The 22,410-nt window shown below is 46.0% G+C and overlaps 1 protein-coding gene across 2 annotated transcripts in view; it reads right to left on the bottom strand.

Moving 5' to 3' along the window:
- Window positions 1–172: 172 nt before the first annotated feature.
- KMT2A (lysine methyltransferase 2A) overlaps window positions 173–22,410 on the bottom strand; it is a 41,025-nt gene continuing 18,787 nt past the window's right edge. The window contains exons 11-36 of one of the 2 annotated variants that reach the window (XM_050323254.1): window positions 22,237–22,383; window positions 21,897–21,992; window positions 21,012–21,132; window positions 20,137–20,250; window positions 19,603–19,787; window positions 18,854–19,027; window positions 17,916–18,026; window positions 17,606–17,679; window positions 16,929–17,122; window positions 16,474–16,580; window positions 16,194–16,331; window positions 15,542–15,700; window positions 15,138–15,255; window positions 14,975–15,053; window positions 14,565–14,725; window positions 13,730–13,915; window positions 8,785–13,096; window positions 8,412–8,492; window positions 7,828–7,892; window positions 7,284–7,454; window positions 6,688–6,762; window positions 6,261–6,435; window positions 5,764–5,871; window positions 5,283–5,366; window positions 4,766–4,895; window positions 173–4,401 (exon numbers count right to left, since the gene is read on the bottom strand). In XM_050323254.1, the coding sequence (XP_050179211.1) occupies window positions 4,126–4,401; window positions 4,766–4,895; window positions 5,283–5,366; window positions 5,764–5,871; window positions 6,261–6,435; window positions 6,688–6,762; window positions 7,284–7,454; window positions 7,828–7,892; window positions 8,412–8,492; window positions 8,785–13,096; window positions 13,730–13,915; window positions 14,565–14,725; window positions 14,975–15,053; window positions 15,138–15,255; window positions 15,542–15,700; window positions 16,194–16,331; window positions 16,474–16,580; window positions 16,929–17,122; window positions 17,606–17,679; window positions 17,916–18,026; window positions 18,854–19,027; window positions 19,603–19,787; window positions 20,137–20,250; window positions 21,012–21,132; window positions 21,897–21,992; window positions 22,237–22,383 (7,641 nt within the window). In that variant the 3' untranslated portion in view covers window positions 173–4,125. The remainder of the gene's footprint in view (window positions 4,402–4,765; window positions 4,896–5,282; window positions 5,367–5,763; window positions 5,872–6,260; window positions 6,436–6,687; window positions 6,763–7,283; window positions 7,455–7,827; window positions 7,893–8,411; window positions 8,493–8,784; window positions 13,097–13,729; window positions 13,916–14,564; window positions 14,726–14,974; window positions 15,054–15,137; window positions 15,256–15,541; window positions 15,701–16,193; window positions 16,332–16,473; window positions 16,581–16,928; window positions 17,123–17,605; window positions 17,680–17,915; window positions 18,027–18,853; window positions 19,028–19,602; window positions 19,788–20,136; window positions 20,251–21,011; window positions 21,133–21,896; window positions 21,993–22,236; window positions 22,384–22,410) is intronic. The other variant, XM_050323255.1, reaches the window with a different exon arrangement.

The following is a 22,410-nucleotide window of genomic DNA, read 5'->3' as shown; positions in this document are numbered from 1 at the left end:
ACCACCTGGCCAGTGCCCCCCAGCCAGTGCCCCCCACGTGCACTGGAGCCGAGGGCTCCTCACCGAACACGCTGTGCAACCCTCGGTGCTGGCCAGGGGCTCTTGTCCCCAGCGAACTTCCTGGAGAAGAAGCAGCTTCTCAATCCTCAAGAAGAAATGGAGAGCAGTCCTCTGCAGCAATAAACTTGACATGTTTATTAATTAAACTATCACTTAAATAAAAAAAAGTGCATAGAAAATAAACATGTTTAAAAACTCCTTTGTTTTTTTGTATTTTTACAACTATGTACACTTTTTATTTTTACATTCAGTCTTTTGCAGAGCTTTCAGCATTTTTTTAAACTATTAAAGTATTTCCTTCTTCCCTGTGGCAGGGAGTTAACACTGATGTACTTTAGACACGTTTCCTCTTTTTAAAAAAAAAAAAAAAAAAAAAACACAACAAAAACAACCAGAAGCTTGGAAGAACACAAGAAAAAAAACTGTTTTGTTATACATGATAAGTTGTCAAGAAATGTATTTCTAGAACATAACCTTGCTTTTGCAGAGCTTTTTTTTTTTTTTTTTTTTTTTAACAATTATTCACCTACCTGTAGTTACTAAAGAGACTGTAAGTTCAATAAAAGAAACACCACAAGTATAGTTCTCGGCTGATAGACGAAGCTACTGTACCTCGTTAAAAAGATACCAGGAAAGCACAGAGCACATTTTCCCTATATGCAGGTGGTACCCCAACATTCATAACCAAAACGAGAGGAAGGAAAGGAAGAAACCAAGTTGTACAATTACTGACTGTAACAAGAAGGGCCGGGAAAGGCCGAGCCACCCACTCCTGGCTCCCTGCCCTGGCTGCCAGTGGGAATGCGCAGCAAGGCTTTCCCAGTGCCATGAGCAACTGTAACACAATCCTTATCTATAGTGTTAAGAGAATTAAAAGCCATGGACCGATACTGAACTAGGCTTCATTACACGGTGCATTACTATATTAGTTCCTATATATACTGTATTTATAGTTATAAAAAAAAATTTGCGAGTGTCGAGAGTGGACCAGTGTATGGGTGAATGGCATGATTCTGCACAGACCGTCCTGCTGAAGAACCTGGTATTGCTTTGAAATGAAAGAAAACCAGAAAGAAAAGATACCCAGCCCTTTGCAATGACCCGCTTCTCCTTTAAAAAAAAACCCATGTCGCTTTGTACAAAGAAAAATAAACGCCCTAAGGTTCCTTTTTTAGTATTTTCAGATACCATGATCTGTGTCAGTCCTTATAAAATATACATTCATACATGGGGAGCTGGGTGCTCCCGACCAGCTGGGGCGAGGGCGGGCAGGTGGCTGAGTCCCCGCGGCCATGGCTGCCCCAGCCCTGCTGCCGCTCACCCCACAGCCCGGGCACAGCTCCCTGGGGGTACAGACAGTTTCACTGGCCACAGCGGCTCCTGCCAAGGCAGCCGCGACGGGAATAGCAGCAAAGCGGGCAGCCCGCCGGCTTGGCTGGTCCTGGCGGGAGGAGGATGCCTGGCACTTGGATCTTGGGGGGCTCCCCCCAACCCTCCTTCCCACTTCTCCCCACATGGGGTGGGCTCTGGGCAGCGCTTCCCAGTGGAGCCCCCTCCCGCAGCCAGGACATTGGGAGGCAGCAGCAGCGCGGCGGAGCTGAGCTCTGGGATAAATTCATGGGCTTTGCCACAAGGAGGGCTGAGCCCTCACTCTGCATCAGAAACAGGGAAGGAAAAGGGCCGAGAGCAGCCATGCCCGGGGCCACGGGGCCCAGATCCCCAGAGCAGGCACTCTCCAGGCTCCTCAAGGTATGTGCGTTCCCAAACTGTCAGTGCATCAAATCATCTCAGTAACAAATGCAGCGTCAATTGACTTTGCTTTCAACAGTTACCACCAAATTATCCTCACACAGTGCAATAACGAAAGGAAACTGGCAGGTCGCACCCCTCCAAGTGCTGTTTTTCCTTCTCAGGGCAGAAGAAGAATTCTCAAGACCCGAGAGGTGCAGATTTGGGGTGCCCCTTTAAGAGACCTGGGGAGTCAGCAGGTGTACCCAGTCCCTTCCCCACCAACTGCCGGTGCCGGTTCAGAGCAGCCCTTGGACCCAGCGGCTCCTGGAATGGCCGCTGACCTACCCCACAGGAACAGCTCTGGAAAGCAAGAGCGCTCCCTGCTTTCCCTTCTGCGCGGAATAACCCATCTGCCTTTGAGGGAGAGACTAAAGGAGGAGGTGTGTGCCCCAGACTGGCCTCCCAGAAAAGAGGCATCGAGGGTCACGTCTCTCATTCTGTCTCGCTTTTCCTTTTTAAACCCTCGCCAGATGCTAGTGCACGACAAGGCGGAGTCACGACTCCTGCCCGGGGCACAGACTGTCCTCCCACAGAGCCAAACTCCTCCCACACTGGGCAGATCTCCCTCCTGCCCCTGTCCTTAGGGGCAAGTACAGTTTAAGGTCCAGCCAACCCTCCTGGAGACAGTTACTGAAGTCAAAAAGGCAGAACAAGAGTAGAAAACAAAACTAAAGCAAACCCCCCCTCTGGAGAAAGGCTCAGACTGTGTCCAGCCAGGTATTTCCTAGAACCGTCCTATGAAAATAAAAAAATCATTAAAAAGAGATTCTCTTAAATTAGGATAATACCACTGTTTAAAAAGCCTCGTCATAAGTGCTTTCCCCTATGAAGTGCTTCTCATAGAAAAATATACAAAATATATTTACATTTATAAAACCTTAAATACTAAACTGTAAACAGAACAGAGCAGAATCCAATGTCGTCGCTGTCAGGGGCTCTCACTTCTCTCTCGGGTTTTGCTCTGAGGCACAGGGCAGACCCTGTGGGGAGGAGGACTTGCGCCACTCCAACCAGGACGGTGGTGTCCCTAGACTCGCCCAGACCCTGCTTGGTTCCTGAGCCACCACCTCACGTTTCCTGTGGGTTTTGGGATGCTGTGTGGACAAAGTTGGCTGGTGCTTGGCCTTGTCTTTGCAGAGAACTTTGGCTCCATTTTGGTGCCCTTCCCACGCCTTTCGTGGAACACGTGACTACACCCAGACAATGAACCACGACAGGCACCTGCCCAGGGTCACTCTTCTGCCTGCCCCCCTGGCCCTGGGACAGCATGGCATGGCGGAGCAGAGCGGGTGCCCCCACACCATTCCTTCCTAGCTCCTGCCCTACAGCGGTGTGTGGCTGAGCCCGGGGCCACCTTGCACCGCCCCTGTCTCCTTAAGACTTCTGTCCCATCCCTCAAACCAGTGCCACAGTGGCCAAGACACCGCTGGCTGGCAGTGCCAGGAGCTTGCTGAGCAGAGGAGGATGCCAGTTGCTGCAGACAAGACCCTGAGAGGAGCACTTCCCTCCCACACAACCAGGGAGGGCAGTGCTGAAGTGGGAACCTTTGCTGGCAAAGATTTACAGCACCCCAACTGTTGGCACAAGCCCTCTCTGCCAAAAAATGCCAGGAGTTCCCCTGCTCTCAGGCAGGGATTTCAGAGAAAGATGCCAGCCAAACTCCCTTCTGTCTAGTTGGGGGCTGCTCTGTTCTGCTCTCCTTGTGAAGGCAGCTGAGCCAGCCCCCTGCACCACGGAGCCCCACGCAGGCAGGGCAGCCTCCCGCTCATAGATAGTGTTTTGCAGACACCCAGTCCCTGGGGGGAGAACTGTCAGCAAGACACAGCCCCTCTTCCCAGGAGAAAAGCTCACTCAAACTCTGTGCTACCCAACTGCTGACTCAGCCCTCAGAGGAGAGCTCTGAGCCAGGAGACAAAAAGGGACAGGACCCATGGTCGCTGCCCTGTGCCTGGGCTGACCTCCCCTCCCCTCTCCCACTCATTAGCCCCACTCTGAGAAACAAATATGGGGGCAGGGGGAAATGAGAATAGCAGAAACATAACCACACTGAGGATCTTCTCCAGCCGCCGTGTCTCTCACAAGGGTGGGTGTGCACATGCAAGACATGAAGATGTGGACTCGGACAAACACAGCTGCCAGTCAGGTCCCTGAGCCCAGCCCATCTTCACTCCTGCTTCCAGCCTCTCCATCCCATCCAAGCAGTTGCGGAGGGGCTCAGCCGAAGTTTTGGTTCACCCCAAGCCCTCCAGGGCTCACTTGCAGCTGACAGAAGTTCTAGTTTAAAAACTTCCTGCACTTCTTGGCGCCGCAGTTACAGGGCAGTTTGTTGCTGGCGTCTTCAATGGGGAACTTGTAGTCGTAGGTGAGCTCTTCCCCTCGGTAGATTTTGCGCATGGCGAAGATGACAATGTGTTTCTGGCCATCGATGTTGATGACCCGGGAGTAGCAGTTGGGCTCACAGGAGTGGTTGATGAAACGGGCCGCGTTCCCGTGCATGGTGGCATCCACCACTTCAGAGTCGTCAATGCGGAACATGTAGCACCCGATGCCCTGCACAGGGAGGACAGAGGAGGGTCAGCGCGGGCAGGGCAGGCACAGCCACCCCAGCAGACAGTTCGGCTCCGAAGCTGAGCCTGTGAGTGGGTCTGCAGCCTCTCTCCACTGGGCCTCATGGACTCCCACCTGAATCATTGTATTCCCACACTCACTGAGACGGGTCCAAGACCCCACTCAGCCCACAGGAGAGAATCAGAAGTGCCTCTAAAGCTCTAGCAAGAATGGAAATATCCCAGGTAGTCTGTAAACCCAATTTGTGATGTTCCAAACAGTTTTCATATAGGCCTGTCCTACCTTCACAGCCACTTTCTAGTTCTCCCAAATTCTTTAAGAACGTCTACAAAAGCCCAAAACTCACCTTACTGTCGTAGTATTTCTCTCGTTTGTCAGTGAGGATGGAGCGAATGACATTGCCTGAATATTCGATCACCATCTCACCTGCATCGATGTTCCTTTTGCAGAACAGACCCCGGCCATGAATGGGAGACCTAAAATGCAACAAGAAAAGTGAATATTTCAAACAAGACAAGTGAAGCTGAGGAACATTAGATTGCAAAGGCTGCAGAAAATGGGTTATTCATGACAAGGACCACTGTTTTATCATTACCCTTCTCCAACAGAACACTAACAAGAACAACACCAGGTCTCTCTGCCCACATCTGAGCACACAGCTCAGCTATTGCCGAAGTAAGACAGCATGGAGCAAGTGGTTTGTCCTGAGGATTACTTTTAAAATACATAACTTGGGCAGGGAGAAGGAGGCAAAAAGCCCAAGTTGGCTTTCCCCCCTGCATTTTGCAGTGTGGCTTTGCAGAAAGTTGTCAATTTCCACTGTCTCCTATCCCAGAGGCAGCAGTACCAAAGCAAAACTGTACCTGTAGACACCAACTGCCTCCTTGGAGGTCTTCTTCAAGTGCCGGAAGCGCATGGGCATTGGCAGATCCATACTGGTCGCCCTCCTAGAACAAAGAGGTGCTGCTAAGTGACAACCACACATTATCTGAGGCACTTTCCAAGATGGATTAATTCAGACACTGTGACACCGTAGCCCATAGAGAACACAATCAAAATCAATGCAGTGTTTTCAAATATATGTAAAAGATAATTTCCTCCCCGAATTCCCATCGTGTTGTTTTACAAGGAAAAGAAACATTCAAAGGCAGAGTGGTCTGATGGTTACCTTCAGCTGCCACCTCTCCTGCTATTGAAAGAGTCACCTCTATGTCTGGTAGTTCTTGGCAGCTTTCAAGGTTTCAACACCCATCAAAGGGCACAATGCATAATTAAGCCCCATCTGCTCATTTTTAACACCACAACATTATTTTCCCCTTTGAACCTTCAAACCCTGCTGCATACCGGGCCGATTTCAGCTGCACTTCTTCCTCTTCCTCATCATTTGGGTTGTATTCTGGTGGCTGTCGGTGTTTAGAAGCCAAGAAATTAAACATATCAAATGCAGATTTCCTGCAATTTAAAGAAACCAAAGGGAGTTCGTTACACTGACTGAAAAACATGTGGTTGCCACAACAGTCTGACATGTTTGCTGTCTCACACCTTCCCCACTCTGTCCTCTCTTAAAGCCCCTGTGCGTCAGGGTAAGGCACAGCAGGTTCTGAGAACCCCCAATAACAGCCTCAGTCAGGAAAGCATTGTTAAACCAAGCAACAGGCCACAGAGTGGCACAGGAAAACGTGCAGACTGCAAAGATGCCAAATAGTTGATTTTTATGTGCCAGTTGGTAACATTTAACCAAGAGCTTTAGAGTTGTGGAGGTTTGTTGCTCCTGCCCTGCCATGGCAGTAGTTATTGAGCCAATGGGTGTTAACTCCAACATGAACAAAACTCACACTTACCTCAGGTGGACTTCAGCCCGAGCAGAGCCATGTGGGTTCAGAGGAGGTTCATTGGCCTCCTCTGGCTTGTGAAATCTGAACTTGTAGTTGTGGCAGTGCTTCGCTCCGTACAGTTGCTCAATCAGGAACACAACAGTATCATGGATAATCCCCAGCATCCTCAAACCATTCACACCTGGAATAAGAGCACAACAAACACTGTCAGTGCAGACTTGGAGCAGAAAGATACAGCAGCTTGTCACAGACAGCAGGGGCACTACACAGCTGTCACAGCAGCACAGTATTAGTTACTGCCTTCCGTGTTAGAGTTTCCAATCCTTCCACTGGGAAGAAATTACCCTCCATAAATCAGGTAGCAGCTGAATTGAAAACTCTTAAGACTCCAAGATGTTCATGGAGAGATCTCTTTGTCTGGGCAGGGTGTTACCTGCAAAGGACAGCTGCTTCAGGCGGGCATTTGAACGGGCTTCCTGGACCTTGTCAGTCAGTGACTTCCATGCATCTGCAGCATACAAACAGATGACAAACAGTGACTGAATATTCAAGCACTAGGGTGCTCATATTTAAATAAACTAATTGGAGAATATGAAGTTTTTAACTTTCCACAGACCATGAATTAAGATTCTTGGATCTTAATTGCTTCCATCCTCTCCAAAATTCACTTTGGCATAAAGGGAAAGCAGGGTATACTGCAATTAGTCTGGAGGAAAAGTCTGGATACCCAATACTCCATTGTGTGATCCACACTGCCTATTTCTTGACAAACTAAGGTTGAATACCATTGGTCAATTCATAAAACAAAATGAGACAGCAATATATATTTCACTAAATATATCCTATTGAAAAAAAAGAAAATAAATAGAATCCAGACATGGTCAGGAACAAAGTTTGTTCTAGGGCTGTAAACTAAGAGACTTCTGGTTTTTTTTAATCTATAAAAAAGCAAGTAGGAGGCCCTCAGAAGTCACAGTTTTAGTTCTAGTAATGACAGCTAAAATCAGTACAACACTGCATGGTTCTCACCTTCAATGCTTTCTGCGCAGATCTGAAAACCATCATCACTAGAGATCTCAAAAACCAAACCTTTTTTTGGTTTCTTCTCACCAAGACACTCTTTCCTCTTTTGTTCTTGCTGAAGCCAATACATAAGAGGGGAGCTGAAAGTGCTCTCTTCTTCCTCGAGAGCTTTTGAGCCTAGAAAAGACAGGAGCCTGCGTGAAGATGGGAACTGGGAAGAATGATGCTTTTTCCACCTGTTGTTCCACAACTGAAAATGCCTTACTGACTTGCCTTTTTACCAGCAAATCCAGCCAAGAAAATATTCTAGTGTTGAAATAAGAGTGTGAAATCTCAAGTGCTGAAATTCTCACAAACTAAAAATAGAGACAAAACTATTTGTCCAAGATCTATTAATAGCAAACAAACCTTTCTGCCCTTCAGAGCAAGAATAATACGAGTTATATCTCTGAGCCTTTTCTTGAGAGAACAAGACACACAAAAATCAAGATTTCAAACACCACTTTCCTGGAGAACCCTAAGACTCGTTGTTTTTGAAGAAGTGATGTACCTGCATTTTCTTGCTCATTTACTGAGTTCTGTGTTGATTGAGATTCTGGGAGCACTGCCATTTGCCTTGGGAGGGAAGGAAAAGAATATGGAGAAAAACAGTTAACAACCAGCCTCATTTCCTCACCAACCCTGAGCAGTAGTCTGTGAAATCTTGAGAACTAGACAGAAAGAACCTTCTTTGAGATTGAATATTCTGACACCAGTTCAGTTGGAAATGAACAAACAAAAAGATTCTACTCAGTAGCATTTCTGTTTGCAGCCTCTGTTGGTCTGTGGGCAGCAGCCTAATTTCACACTGCCTGTGATCTGCTCTGTGTCACCCCCACTCAAGAATAAGGTGTGTGCTAACACATGATCAGGCACCATTGCGTGAGTGTCTCCTCAGCAGGCACTGAGCTTCCCAGAGCTACACGCAGCTGAATGCAAAATGGTTCCATATTGCAACTAAATGTGACAGTGTGCTCCCCACTGAAAGCTCCTCAGACATTTCAACTAGGAAAGCCAGACTTCCGGCATTCTCTGTACAAATGTCCTTCAGCTCAAGTGAGCAGAATCCCATGGAAAGGTCTGTTCATCCCTTACCCTGCAGACTGCCCACATGGCTTCTGCGATGGTTGATCTATGCTTGCTGCATCCTGTGCATCTGCCTTCACAGCAGGAGTCCTGGAAGAAAAAGATTTGGGAACATTCAAAATACCTGCCAAGCCATGTGTGCTCTAAACAAGATGGGAAAGCAGGAACAGGTCCACCAGTTCTGCAGAACTACACAACTAGTAACAGTTGCTCCTATGGTATGAGGAACCAGATCACACTTCCAGCACCACATCAGAATCAAAGCTTGCACTTCACTGTTTGCCTTGACTTGCAGAATTTGCTGGAGAAACTAGTGTGAGACTCTTTGTCATGCTGTTAAAAAACTTCAAGGATGAGCAAAACCAAACACTAATCCTCTTACCCTGTAACCGGGACCTGGGGTACAGCAGTGGCCCCTCTGTCGGGAGCGTGAACTTCAGGCGAACCGGCCCATACGTGAGAAGTTTTGTGCTTCTTTCCATTCCCTTTGTCTAACAGTGGCTGGATGCGTTTGATTTTTGGCTTCACTTTTGTGGGACCCAGCAGGGAGCTACTTGCAGACTGCTGGCCAGGTGATGGGGAGCCTCCTGGAGATGCTGAGCTGGCATGCATCACTGATGAGGAAGCCTTCCCTTGTTCGAGTCCAGTGTTGTTTGGAGCATCAACCAGCTGCGGAAAGCTCGACAACTGCGTTGTTGCCGAAGCCGTGCTAAGGTCCAGCTGGGAGGAAGCGACCCCAGTTTTGCTGGCTAAGAGCTGTGTCATGTGCTGGAGCTGGTACGAGCCTTCTGGGTCAGCAGATGATGGAGCAACTGTCATGCCCATTGTCTGTGCTGAAGGCAGAACACAAATGCTTGATGCAGCTGTCATGGCTGCTGTAGATGGAGTCTGAGATGCTCCCAGTTGTGAAAACATTCCAGAACTTGGCGGTAAAGTCATGTGCTGCTCCTGAAGACCAAGGCTTTGCTGCCTAGCTTTGATCAGGAGGTTGCTTATCGAACCAAGGTCCCCTAATAATCCAGGGCTTGTTAATGTTACAGAACTTTGTCCCAAAACATGACCAGGAACTGACCCACCAGTAGTAGGGGCTGCTGTGGCCTGCATGGATACAACGTTCAGCACTGAGGAACTCGATGTTAGGCCTGATACAGGCCCTGCTGGAAGGTGACTGGCATCTGGACCAATAACGCTGGGAGACGTGCTGACTGCAGTAGTGGTCCCACCTTGTGGGAGCAAAGATGTTTGTTCAAAATACATGACTCCAGACTTAGACCTTTTGATAATATTGGGGACAGTTCTTTGGGATGTTGAATTCGCAATGGTTCCCAAATCCAATGGGTGGTTAGAAATTTGGGAAGGAGCAAAATTAATTAAGGTCATGTTGGAGACCATGTCAGGAGGAGCTATAGCAGAAGCGGTTCCAGAGGGAGCCAGCTTCTTGTTCTTCCGTGACTGCAGACGAGATATGGGCCGTTTCTTGCCTAGGGCAGCAGCTGGTGTAGAAACAGTGGTACCAAGGTCTGTCCTCTGACTAGCTTCAGACACTAAGAGCTGAGGATCGGGAGGTGGCTGCACCCCAATCAGAAGACCTGGTGAAGGACTGCTGATGTTGGGTGGGAAGCCAGTCTGAGCAGCTGTGGAGAAGGGATGTATATGCTGGTGATGGGACATTGGCAGCAGACCCTTGCTTGTGGGAGGGAATAACGACTGAGATGAAGGCAAGCTTGGATTTAATCCTGTGGTCAGTGTGAGCCCGCTCCCCATGGGCCCCAGCACCGAAGCGTTGCTCTCCATCACGCTCTGTGCAGAACTAACAGAAGGTGTCAACTGTATCTTTTGGGTGACACCGTTGGGAAGAGTTTGGAGGACATACAGGGGCTGCATGTTTTGATTGACTACCAGAAGTTTTTCTGCGGGTGGTTTGAGGTGGGGTGGTGTTGTCTGCACTGCAGCGTTGGAGATCTGTGAGGGGCCAGGACTGTCTGTGGAGTTTGGCACGTACTTCTGGCTCTGGAGGGGAACAGTGGGTGATACTGGCACCTGGATACCTGGAGTCCCACTGTTTCTTGTTAAATCCTGGTTGCTGCCATGCCCTTGTTCGACGGGGCCACAGGGTGGGCTGGCTATATGCTCTGCATCTATGTGACCCTGGATGAAATGATCGGGAGTCATGTGTCCTTCGGGGCTTGGGTCTACCCCTGGACTCAGGAGAGCTGTATCGCCTTCCCCTGTGGCAGATTTTTCTGTAACTGTCACTCTCTTTTCCCCAGACTCTGTGGAAGGCAAGGCAAGCATTGACCTGTCTCCCGAAGAGGAAAGTGAAGACTCCGAGATGACAGCAAGCCTGTTGTGATTTTGGCTGGGCACCGTAGGGCTGCGAGTGGTCAGAACAGAGAGATCGGAAGGAAGCTCCAGTGGCAATTCAAACTGCTCCTCTGCTGATATGGAGGAAGAGACGCTGCTGTCCACAGGCTCGGCAGTGGGTAGCTGCTGGGAGAACACCTCAAACAAACCCATATCCTTGCCACGGTTGCTGTCGAGACCTAAACCTTCTCCAAGCGTCAGGAGTTCAGATGATGACGACTCTGGACTTTCTCCCAGTGCCTGCATAGAAGGTGTGTTCTTCAGTACAAAGTCCATGATGTCAGAAGGGAGGATGTTCCCACAGTCATCGCTGTTGTTATTGTCAGAGTCGGATTTCAGAAGTTCTGTGTTGAAAGTGTCCAGTAAGTTCTTGTCAGAGGGTGTGCTTGTGTGAGTCCTGCGGCCTGTTTCCAATGAGCTCAGCTGCACTTCCAGTGAGTCCTGACCCTGTGCTTTAACCCTGCTCACAGGGTGGCAGTTATCAATCTTGGGGTCAGTTTTGTGGACAGTGGAGCTCTTGGTGACTTGTACTTTCTCTCCAGCTTCTTCAGTTCTATCCATCTTTAAGTTCTCTGTCCCATTTTCTTTGCCACTCCTTTTAGTTACCTGGCTGACTTTTCTGGTTGTTGCTGTGACACTTGTATCACTTTCAGTTCCATCATCCACACCATCTAGCTGTGAGATTTTTGGAAGATCACACTGGTCCTCCTCCCTGAATAAGCTATGGGATGCAATCCTCTCCTCCGTGTTCGAGGAAACCACCGTCCTTGTGAAATTATAGTAGTATAAGTCATCTTCATCTGATGTGCTCAAGTCATCTGCGCCATCCACTTGTCCTTCTGCAGACCGCTTCCCTCGCTTCTTGCCAGTTGAGTTACTGTAGAAGGGAATGTCTTCCTCTCCATAGGACCTCACACCATACAGAGGAGTCAGTCCAAAGAACATATTGGATCTGGCCCGAGCACTTCTTCGTGGATACCTCCGCTTGTATGAGCCTTCTTCTTGAGGTTTAGCACCATCCTGGAGCATCAAGTTGTTATCTTGAATGGGCAAATTTTCATATGTGTTATTTTGAGATTCCTGTGCTGGTGCTTCATTTGGACTTCCCTGAACTACAGGGTTCTCTTCTGGGCTTTCTGAAGCTGAAGAGGGCTCAGCCAGAGCAGCCAGGTCTACCCCGGCAGACTGAGTTTCGGCATCACTTTCCTGCTGTGCATTTTTAGACTGGTTTTCACTTTCCATCTTGAGAGGAGTCAGAGTGACTTTAACGGTGCGTTTTCTGGGTGCCTGCGATTCCTTAGGGGCTGCTTCAACCTGTACTGATGACGCTTTAGATGGCCCTTGTGAAGGTGGAGACTTCTCACCAGCTTTTTCAGCAGGAATATTATTACATAACCTCTGGCCAATTTGTTCAGTTGCCAAGCTCTGATGGCCAAATTCTGGTTTCAGGTTTCCTTCATCACTGCCTACTGCTTGACCTGACTCTGTAAGAGATTTCAGGGAATGTTTCTCTTTAAAACTGTCTTTCATTAACTTTTTGCCCTTCTGACGCCTCTCTCTGGGGGCAGAAACTACTTGCTCATTTGCTCCAGGAGATCTGCTGTTTACTCCAGTGGACTTCAAGGTCTTTGCATCCATCTCATCAACCACAGTTGTTTTCTCTGGTTGTACAGGTTCCACATGCTGATCTCTGTCTTTCCTTGGGCCTCTCTGATGCAAAGGTGGAAAGGCTATTGCTTCTTTGGAAGAAAATGATCCTGAACACTCTTGAAAGGTTCCTATTTTAACATTCACTTCTGCGCCTGATGAACTGGTTGACTGAGTGGACACTTTGGAGCTTCCTCCAGAGGCAAAAGTATGAGCTGAATAATCTGGGTCTTTCGAGGTCACCGCTTTGATTTTTTCTCCCTTAGAAGGTGCACCTTTGGCTATCAAATCTGAACTGCTGGAATGTTTCCCTTCCATAGATGGAGACGAATCCAGCTGGTAAGTTTTACTTCCAGTTGTAGGTGCTGTTTTCTGCGAGCCTGAACTGGTAGGGCAACTTTGAACTGGAGCACTTGGAGGACCCGTGTTCACCGACCCCACAAAGCGGTCGGTATTTTTGATGGTCAGTTCATGTTCTGAAGAGGCCCCCATGCTGGAAACTGAAGACACACCATGCCTGGAGTAAGTGTTCCCAGCTCGTGCAGGAGAAATCAGTCGGAGTTTTGATTGCTGCTGTGACAAAGAAGAGGTGCTGTGTCTCCGAGAACCAATGCTCTTAAGTCCTGAGGACAGCAAAGGATCTCCTACTGTCACTATCTCATGGGTCACTGGGGTAGGACTTCCTGAGAAAAGAAGGCGAGAAAGATTGTCAGACGGCCTGAAACCTTCACAATCAATGCACACCCTATTTCTTCATATAAAACACAAGAAATTAAACCCTAATGAAACCTTTCAGCCAAATGCCACCAACATCATATGATACTTAAAATAGGTGTTAAAAACCTGATATCGTCAACCAGGATTCACCACGTGAGGCTGACAAGTTTGCATCTCAGGGTTTGGTATCTCAACTTTAGATGTGGATTTTCAACATCAGTTTGAAACAAAACATGACTCACTCATACAGAAATAGCAACTGAATTACAATACCAGATTTCTTACTCTCTCTAGAAAAATACTGACTGAAATGTTAAGTCCCTAACTTTTATCACAGTTCTTCTGGATCACTACTACCATATTGCCCAACTGTTGCCTTCTTTATCCCACGGGAATGTTTGTGTCAGTTGTACATTTCTCAACAAGCCATCTCTACTGCGCATTGCCAGAACTTTCCCCTCCCCAAGCCTATTGCCATTTCACTCCTTTCTCTAGAAACAGTAACTTAACACCCCATTCTGAAAGAAGCCAAAAATAAGGCATGAACTAAACAAAAATATTTCCAAACCAAACCTCAAAGTCAACAGCACTAGAAATACCTGCAGAGGGCAACGGCCTAGAGCCAGGAGACCTCTGTGTGGATGGATAACTTGGTGCTCTGATCCTGGGGCCCTTTGAGACCACTGGATAGTAACAGGAACTAGAGGTCTGAGAATGCAAGGGACGATCTGGTGATGGTGGGTTTACAATTTCAGGTGTATTTTGGCTGTCTTTCGGTAGAGTGTCTGTTTTATACAAAAGAGAAACAACAGTATAAGCCATCACTGAACTCTAAAAGCTATGACCTGATAAAGTATATACTGCTATTGGTTTCCATTTTGAGAATCAGGGTGTTTGCTAAATGAACACAAAGTCAAAGATTTGCCATCAGATAATATCTGGTTTCTTCTCATAAGAACATTTTCAAATACTTGTAGCAATACATTAATGCTCAGCTTACACAACAAATTCCACTAAGTATTTATAGAGTTTAGGATTCTATGCTGACAATGACGACTATAAATGTTTTAAAAATCTTTCACTGCTTTACCCTTGGATACATGGAAACAATTTGGAAATACTTAAGCCACACAATATGGCTATTCAACATGGTATTGAACCCCCATGTTACAGACCAACACTGACACTTCAAGTACAGTTTGAAATTTTAGATCACTAGAAAATTCTATAAGTCGTAGACTAGAAACCCTTCCTGTAGCAGTGTTCGTTTGGCTCAAGTTTTCAAAGTCAGCAGTACACTCAGAACCTTAAAGTCTTAAGATGCTGTAACATAATTTGGAAGCCTGAAGTGGATTTTAGTCCAAATCTGTTTAAGAGATGCACTGTGGCAAAACCATACAGAGAATATACTTCTATAAGTCCTTAAAAGATTACCTGTAAGGGAAACTGGGCTATGGGCAATTGTTCTGTTATCATCGTGCTCTACGGTGCTGTTAATGTCAGGTTCTATGACTGGAGGTCGGCACTCCATGATCTTGCAGGTATACACGCAGCGCTTCCTGGCATCTGTTGTGCTCCAGTACACCCTGGAGCACCTGGAAGATAATTCAAACATAAAGCAGTTTACTCAACAGTTGAATAAACCTCTTTCCTGTTTCAAATTTTCAGTTTCTCAAGACTGTGTGGGCCAAAGGCCTCCTGGCACAACATGAAGCACACCCAGTTTAATCAGAGATTCCTCAACAGTGTAGAAAACCTACAGTCAATTTTCCCATGTTATTTCAGTTCTGGTTTGGCATGAAATATACTGAAAGACATCAAATCATGAAACAGCTTATACTCACTGATAGCCGATGGGAAACAACTTATCTTCACAGTCCGAGAGGTCATTCAGAATTCCTAAACAGTCTATTGTCATTGAACCTGAGCAGAGAGAGGAACAGACCAGTTCTGTGAACCACATTCCAGCACCAAAGGTGGATCAAGTATCCAGAGACTAGATCATACCAATCATCATGTGGATGTTCTCTGGTTCCAAGCCACTAAGAAATTTTCTTCTCAAACTGATCCCTTCAAAGTCCACAAAAACTCTCCTAAGAACTTCAAATCCATTCTCCGGAACCACCTGGAACAAGAAACACAAAACTACTTGTTAAAGAAACCACCACATGTATGCTATGCAGCCTGTCCTACTCAATCCTCAGTTTGGTCTTTCAGTTTTTGAACTGCCACACAGCACCACTTGCCAAACTGCCTCAGGCCAGTTGTACCGCTGACATCTTTCTAAGAGTACTGCTGTCCAGCCCTCCTTAGTGAGGAACACCCTCAACATGAACTTCTAAAAAGTGCTAATAGTTACAGGATAATCCCACCTTCAGAGTGCAAGGCAGACCAGGACAGAAGAATCTCACCTCTCCTTTGATCAAGTCACGATGCCTCTGGCAGTAAACTTTCTTATCATCCAGAAAGACACAGTTCTTGGCTCGTGAGCACATGAAATGATAGTTACTGGTACAGGAAGTGAGGCAGCAGCCTACTGTGGCGCCTGACTTCTGGCAGAACTCACATCTCTGCAAAAGAAAAAAAAAAAAAAAGTTAAAATTTAATCTCTTCTGAAACAAGACCACCATTACTGTTGTCAGTTGGTTTTTTTTGGTACAGACAGAAGTTTAGACTTCATTGTCGTTCCATTTCACCACAGTGACTCACACGCAAAAGCGAGACATGGAGGAGGAGGTGAGAGGAAGAAGGAACCCTCACAAAGAAGAACTTTTGCATTTGTGGACTGGTTCCTCCAGGCCTCAGACCTTCCTGCTTGAGCTCCATATCCAACTCTCACATTTGCAAGCTTCACTTTATCTCCACAATATTTCTGAACTGAGCAATGATAAAACAACTTTTCAAATACCTTCATTCAGTTGTGTTATAGTGTTAAAAAAATACTGCAAGAAAGGACAGAGCAGAACAAACACACTCAAGGCATCTTTTAGCTGGGCTCCTGTCTTAGTTCTGTGATTCTAAATCAGTGTGAAGTTTAACAAAATGTTCTTTGCTTGTACCCACCAGCTGCTTTCCCCGGATCACAGCCATGTGCACATTTTTCAGAGAACCATCATCATCTTCGAACACTTCTGCTGACCACAAAGCACAGTTCACATGTGTCCATTCGTTTTGGCCGATATAGAGAAGACGCCCGGCATCCTAAAGAATAGAAGGAAACGTTCTTTTCAAATTTCTGCCAGACACAACCATGCATAAAACCCACCCCACCTATCCACAGTACCCAATCTACAGTGCTGCTTCAATGGGCTCCTATGGAAATGGGTATGTGGCATATACTCACATTAGCACTGTCGTCACCGTATTTCAGGCACAACGCGCACTGCCTGTTGTCTTCTACATCCGGAGGTGGGTTCAGTTCAGGACTATCCTCTCTGCTTCTGTCAGAGCCTTTGAGTTAAAAGAGAGAAGAGTGTTTATTCTGAAATTTAGGAAGACAAAAATTCACCTGGAGAGATTGTCAGTAAGTGAACAGGATAAAAGAGTTTTCAATAGCCAGCTCAGAAAGTAAAGCACATATCAGCCTCCACACAGCCCTCATTTGGGGTCAAAAGTATTCCTGGGTCCAAGCTTAGCTCAGAAACACCTTGTATGTAACAGCCTCTGAATGATTTCAGGTCACAGAGGTCTCCAAGACAGTTGCATTTAAAACTAATACTGCCCTCCCTTTACTATGAGGAGGTTTGGATCAAAGTGCTTTGGGTTTGGGATTGGCAGTGCTGCCATTGGTTTTCTTACCAGAGATGGGAGGTGTAGGAGGATGTAGAGGAGTTGGTGAATCTGGATCTCCAGGTCCTTTGGGTTTTGGCGCTGGAATGATTTTCTTCATCAGAGGGGGCTGTTCAGTGCGGTTGTTCTCTTCACGCTCCTGCCACTGAGCATAATTATGGTCGAGCGACGGGGGCAGCACTGCGTTTGGCAACATACCACTGCTGAGATGGAGCAAGGAATCAGTGTCACAGCTGGCTGCACAAGAGGACCTTGTGCCCCGGCTACCAGGGCCTACCTGACATCCCCTCCCTGTAACAACTCATTTAATTACCTACAGCCCACACATGGTGCCCACAAAGGTTGTGACCACTCACATTTTAAGGTTTGTGATGTGTCTGTTTCTTTGGAGGGTAACAGGTGCAGGAGAGCCACCCCAAACAGGATGTGAGGAGAAAGAGAAGGAAGGACAGGACTGACAAGCCAATACACAGTAATACCTAGTTCTAAATAGTGTTTTTGGTTACTCTTCTTTAGAACAAGGAAGTGTGTATAAAACCTGGGAATGAGATTACTATGTAACTTCCTAGAAAAAAAAAAAAGAAAAACAGAAATCCCAACCCCACAAACAGGTTCTCTCAATACATTTTGCTTGGACAGCTGGTAAACAGCAGGGTGTCACAGTCGGATACAGAACAATTACTTACTTGCTTGTTACTTTATTTGGCTCCCAAAATCTGGACTTTTTTACACTGAACCATGGAAAAACACGCTCCATTTGCTAAAGGAAAACAAAAACCCATTAGAAAAGTTAGACAACATAACCAAAAAATCTCAAAGATCTACTGTAAATGCACAACTAGTAATATTTCATTAATATCAACAACTCTGACAACGTATTATTTTATTCCTGGAAAGACCCAAGCAAGGGCCAGTGTGATGGCCCTTTGGACTCTGACAGTAAAAAGCAGTGGTAGGATACCAAGTAGATTTCAAAATAACTGTAGCCCATCTCACCCGAATAAAGAAGGACTTGACCATGCTGTTGGCTTTCTTAACCTCCGGCTGCCCACCATCGGAATTGATGGCTGCTTGAATTATCTTCACAATGTCATCACTAAAATCCAACTGTAAGAAACCCGCAAAACTTCACATTAACAGGATTGTCTTTTGCACAGTTACGCCACCAACTAATCTTTTAAGGCATCAAGTGAGCATCTAGATGACTATCAGATTGGACAAGAGCACGACTTAAAAGCAGAAAGAGAATTTGGCTGTGAAGAATCAAGCAGCCCTCTACATTTGCAAATTGTTGGCAGAGCTGCTACACCCACAACTGTTTGCTTTTTCCTTCTACACAGAGCTGACTTCTGACCGGTTTTATGTCCACTAAACTAGCTACCTCAGAAGGATTTGGTCAAAATCTGGCAAAATCAACATTTGTCAAGCACTTTGCAACATGCAGTGTTCCTCAAAGATTACAGATTCTGTAGGGGAAAAAAAAAGTAAAAAGCTGGTCTCTGCAATGAGAACTGATTTGTTCAACACCAGCTTTTCCTGTAACTGACCCTTGAATAGGTCACCCATTCACCCATGAATCCTTCCTTTTCAGTTAACTGACAGCAGCAGAGCTATTGGGTCAGGCCTTCAGTCACAATTTCCACAGGAAGGATGACCTGTCCTGTTTCCATCTACATATATGTCTGACTAAGAACAAATAGGGTCTAACCAAGTGTCACTGTTGATTACAAAGAGCCCTACAACAGCATCAATTACTTGTCTCTGGGCCAACACTAACACCAGTGCCAGCCAGAATTCTTTTTAGCAGCATGATAACCTGCTTCCTTGTTCCTGAAGAGAAGGCTTAAGCCTGCTCAGTTATAAACAACACAGGTCATAAAGCAATTCACAGATTCTATAGCATAACAGAGTGGAACATGAAAATTTTGACATACCACAGATGTGTAACTTCCTTGATCCATTTTTCTTTTCACTCCTTCCAGATCCAGAGGTTGCTGATCCTCCTGTTTACTGACTTCTGTTAGGACAGGAGGATCGGGACCCTCAGGAGAGCTTCTGGATGGGATGCTCTCTTCTGTTTCAGGATTTAAATCAGGTGGTTTTGCTGCCTGTGAACACCAGCAATGAGACAGAGGGATGTTGGCTACTGAAATGTAGTTGCTCCTCACGAGACACTCCCAAGCACATTTATTGGCCCAGAGATCCTCACTAATGTGAATGAAAGGAGACCCGAGTTCTGAATTTCTGTCCAAAATGTAGGAACAATGAAAAGCTCTTAAGCAGTTTCCTGCCATGACCTGTAAGGTGCACAGCAGGGAAGAGCCAACATCTATAAGAATCAAACCCATTGCTCAGAAGTCTAATTTCTGAATGCATAGTTCAAGACTAAGATCCTCTTCTGTCAGAAAAGTACCTTTACCCTCACAGAGCTAAACCCTCCCATTCCTTGAAGAACTTTACCCTTATATTTTTTAGCGTCACAAGTTGTATCATAGATACCCACTTCTTTGCTTCCATAGGAATGAACAAAAGAAAGAAAAAATATAAATAAATCACAGCATATTTTGTTCCAAACATGATGCAGACACTTCTGCGGTAAGAGGCACAGTAATACCACAGCTCAACTGCATGTCAGCATACTACAAGCTGGAGTAACACTAAGAAGACAGAAGCTCCAGCTTACCTGTCGATACCTCAGCAGGTGGCTGGTAGTTCTGGAATTCAGTAGGGCTGTTAAAACCTGCTTCAAGGAAACCTGCAGCTCCTTTTCCAGTGCCAGACGCCACTCTGCAGGATGCTGGTCTGTACAGTTAATGCAGGTGTACGCAACACTCTCAGGCAAGTTGGACAGTATCTCATACATTTCATCTGCAGACAAAAGAAGATAAGATAACCATCTGAAGTACTTTACTGAAGGATGGATACAGGGAAAAGCCCTTGCCCTGCACTTACGTCCTAACTGAAACACTTTTCACATAAAAAAGCCCCTTGTGCAGCTAACCGAGTGCCACTGCCTTTGAGGCAAGTCCTGTGCTTTCAGGATGTCGTTAGTATTAGCACTGATTTACCTGTCACCACTCTATAGGTATTTTTCAGGTAGGTCACAACAAGTGAGGGTGTTAAAGTAACACTCCAATAGAAAGGTTCAAGACCGGACTGGTTTGATCTAATCACTGCCCTGTGTTCTTTAGTACTGATGAGATGAGGATTTCCTTACCAGAAAGGTTTTCACATTTGGAGTGGACCCAGCGGTCGCATTTCCCGCACTGCATCATCTTACTCTCATAGTCATCATCATCGTAGCATTTGTCACAGAGAGGACAAAAATTTCCTGCAAACAAGATCAGATTTCATAAGGAGTTTGGATGCCACACACATCTTAAAGGCTGGGTGGTTACTTCCTGGTGTGTCAAGAAAGCAGCTCTGAACACCCTTCCTAGTAAGCTGCCAGCACAGTCCCATCTTCACGAGGCTACAAAAAATAACATTGAAAGACCACTGTCTACTCTAGAGTCCCATGGCTGGGGGTCTATTTTTTGGGCGTGGTAAGACTAACAAAATATTATATGCAAGAGCAAAATGAAAGGACAAAGATGACACATAGGTAAGAAATTATGTGGAACAGTTAAGATTTTCTATCCTTGGATTTTTCCCAAGAATGCTCCTCTGAGGTTCAAAGGCATCATGTAAAGCAACTAACACAAAGAACAACCACTTCACAATAGAAATGTTGTTGCTTTTAAGTCCAGAGTACTTTAAAATGTCTTTTCCTCAAATGCTATTTGAAAACTTGGGCTAACAGGTGTGTAATAATTCCTTTATACGGCACAGAGTTTACACACTGAAAGTCCCAAATTTTGACAATAAAAGCAGTGGTGACTTTGGTGAGCCACTGCATGCTCTAAGATCCTGGCTTTGACAGGAACTGCTACACGCTCTTTCAGGCTTGACCTTAACCAGCCTGCACTGCTGCCTGGACTGTGCCAAGCTCAGCTGTCCTCCTGGTCCTCTGCTCACTCATACTGACATTGGCTGATTCAAAACTGAGCAGCTGACGAGGTTCCTGATGTAAAGAGTCACAATTTTATGTACCTTTAGCAAAGAGTTTGGCACAATCATGACACAGGGAGAAGTCATGGGACCACTGTGCATCCCACCCTTTGCCTGGTGTTGTTGATCCACAGCTCTTGCAGCGAACACATTTGGTACATATCTGGAAAAGGAATACATTTGGCAAGAGTTACGTGCTGTATCCAGCAGTGCTTTCTGTGTAAACAATGCATTTCATAGTTCTTATTCTTTAACAAGCACAGAGAACTCATCCAACAGAACAAGGAGTTTCAAATGCTGAAACTTTCCCCAAAAAGAACAGAGTTCACTCCTTTTATGGTACAGTGGTAATAATGGAACAAGAAAAAACATTAAACCAAATTGCAGTATAGTTTTTTTGTCCTTCATATTTGTATTGAACAAAATATCACCTTTCCCTCACATAAAACAGCGTATGTAGTTGTGGCATTTCTTCTGATCTAAAATACAAAGTCTTCTTTTAAAAGTTTACAAACTTTATATATCATAGTAGAAAACAACTACAAACTCCTAGTACAAAATACACTACCGGCACTTGTTTAGAACAAAAGCTTGAAAGATGCAAATTAGGACATTATTCCAAATTGTCTCTCAATACCAGTATCAATAGGTGTGTTAATAAGGAGCTTCTTCCACTTTATGGGACTATGATCAAAAGACTTGCTGTGATCAGAAGACTTGCTACAACTAGAAAGAGGTGTAATCTCTAAAAATCCTGCTGGTTCAGAACACCTTCTCAACCAGCCACCTCATTATCTGTTTCCAAATGTACCTTCCAATGCAACAGGTACCTCGGCTTGAAAAGCTGAGCAATTGCATCAGAGCTCTGGTGCATTATGATCACTCAATAAAAATTAATTTCCCAAAAAAGAAATTAAAACACCTCACCCAAACTTTCTTTTTCTTGGTGGGTTTGGTTGGGTAGTTTGGGCCCAGGCACTCAGGGTGATAGCTGTTTCGGCACTTGTTACACTCCAGCAATTGCTACAAGAATAAGGGGGAAAAGCATTGGAACAGAGACCCTGCAAAGATATGCAAAATCCTTGACATTTTAATTTTTTATTGAATCCCCCATTTGGGGCACGAGAAAGAAACTGCACTGGAGCAACTCGAGAGGCCTCCTCCCCAGTGTACACTCTGCCCCTCAGCTCTCCTTGTAAGTTCTGGAGCAAGAGGAACTCTGGGAGCAGTGGGGGTGTTGCTGGGTCTCCCAGCAGTTTTGGGGTACCTTGGTGGCCTGGTGCTGTCTCCCACACACGTGGCAGAACTTGCAGCGACGGCAGCACCAGTTCTCCAGCTGGTCCTCCTGGGGCCGCTCGCTCTCCTCCAGGCAGAACTTGTGGAAGGGCTCACAGCAGACCTGGCAATACACAAACTGCAAGGGGGGGAGAAGCAGGTTTTA

Source organism: Myiozetetes cayanensis, unplaced genomic scaffold (genome assembly GCF_022539395.1).
Source record: "Myiozetetes cayanensis isolate MyiCay16 unplaced genomic scaffold, myiCay2020 scf29, whole genome shotgun sequence".
In the NCBI taxonomy this organism is placed as follows: domain Eukaryota; kingdom Metazoa; phylum Chordata; class Aves; order Passeriformes; family Tyrannidae; genus Myiozetetes; species Myiozetetes cayanensis.
The sequence above is the reverse complement of the archived record's forward strand: the minus strand, read 5'-3'. Positions and strand labels throughout refer to the sequence as shown.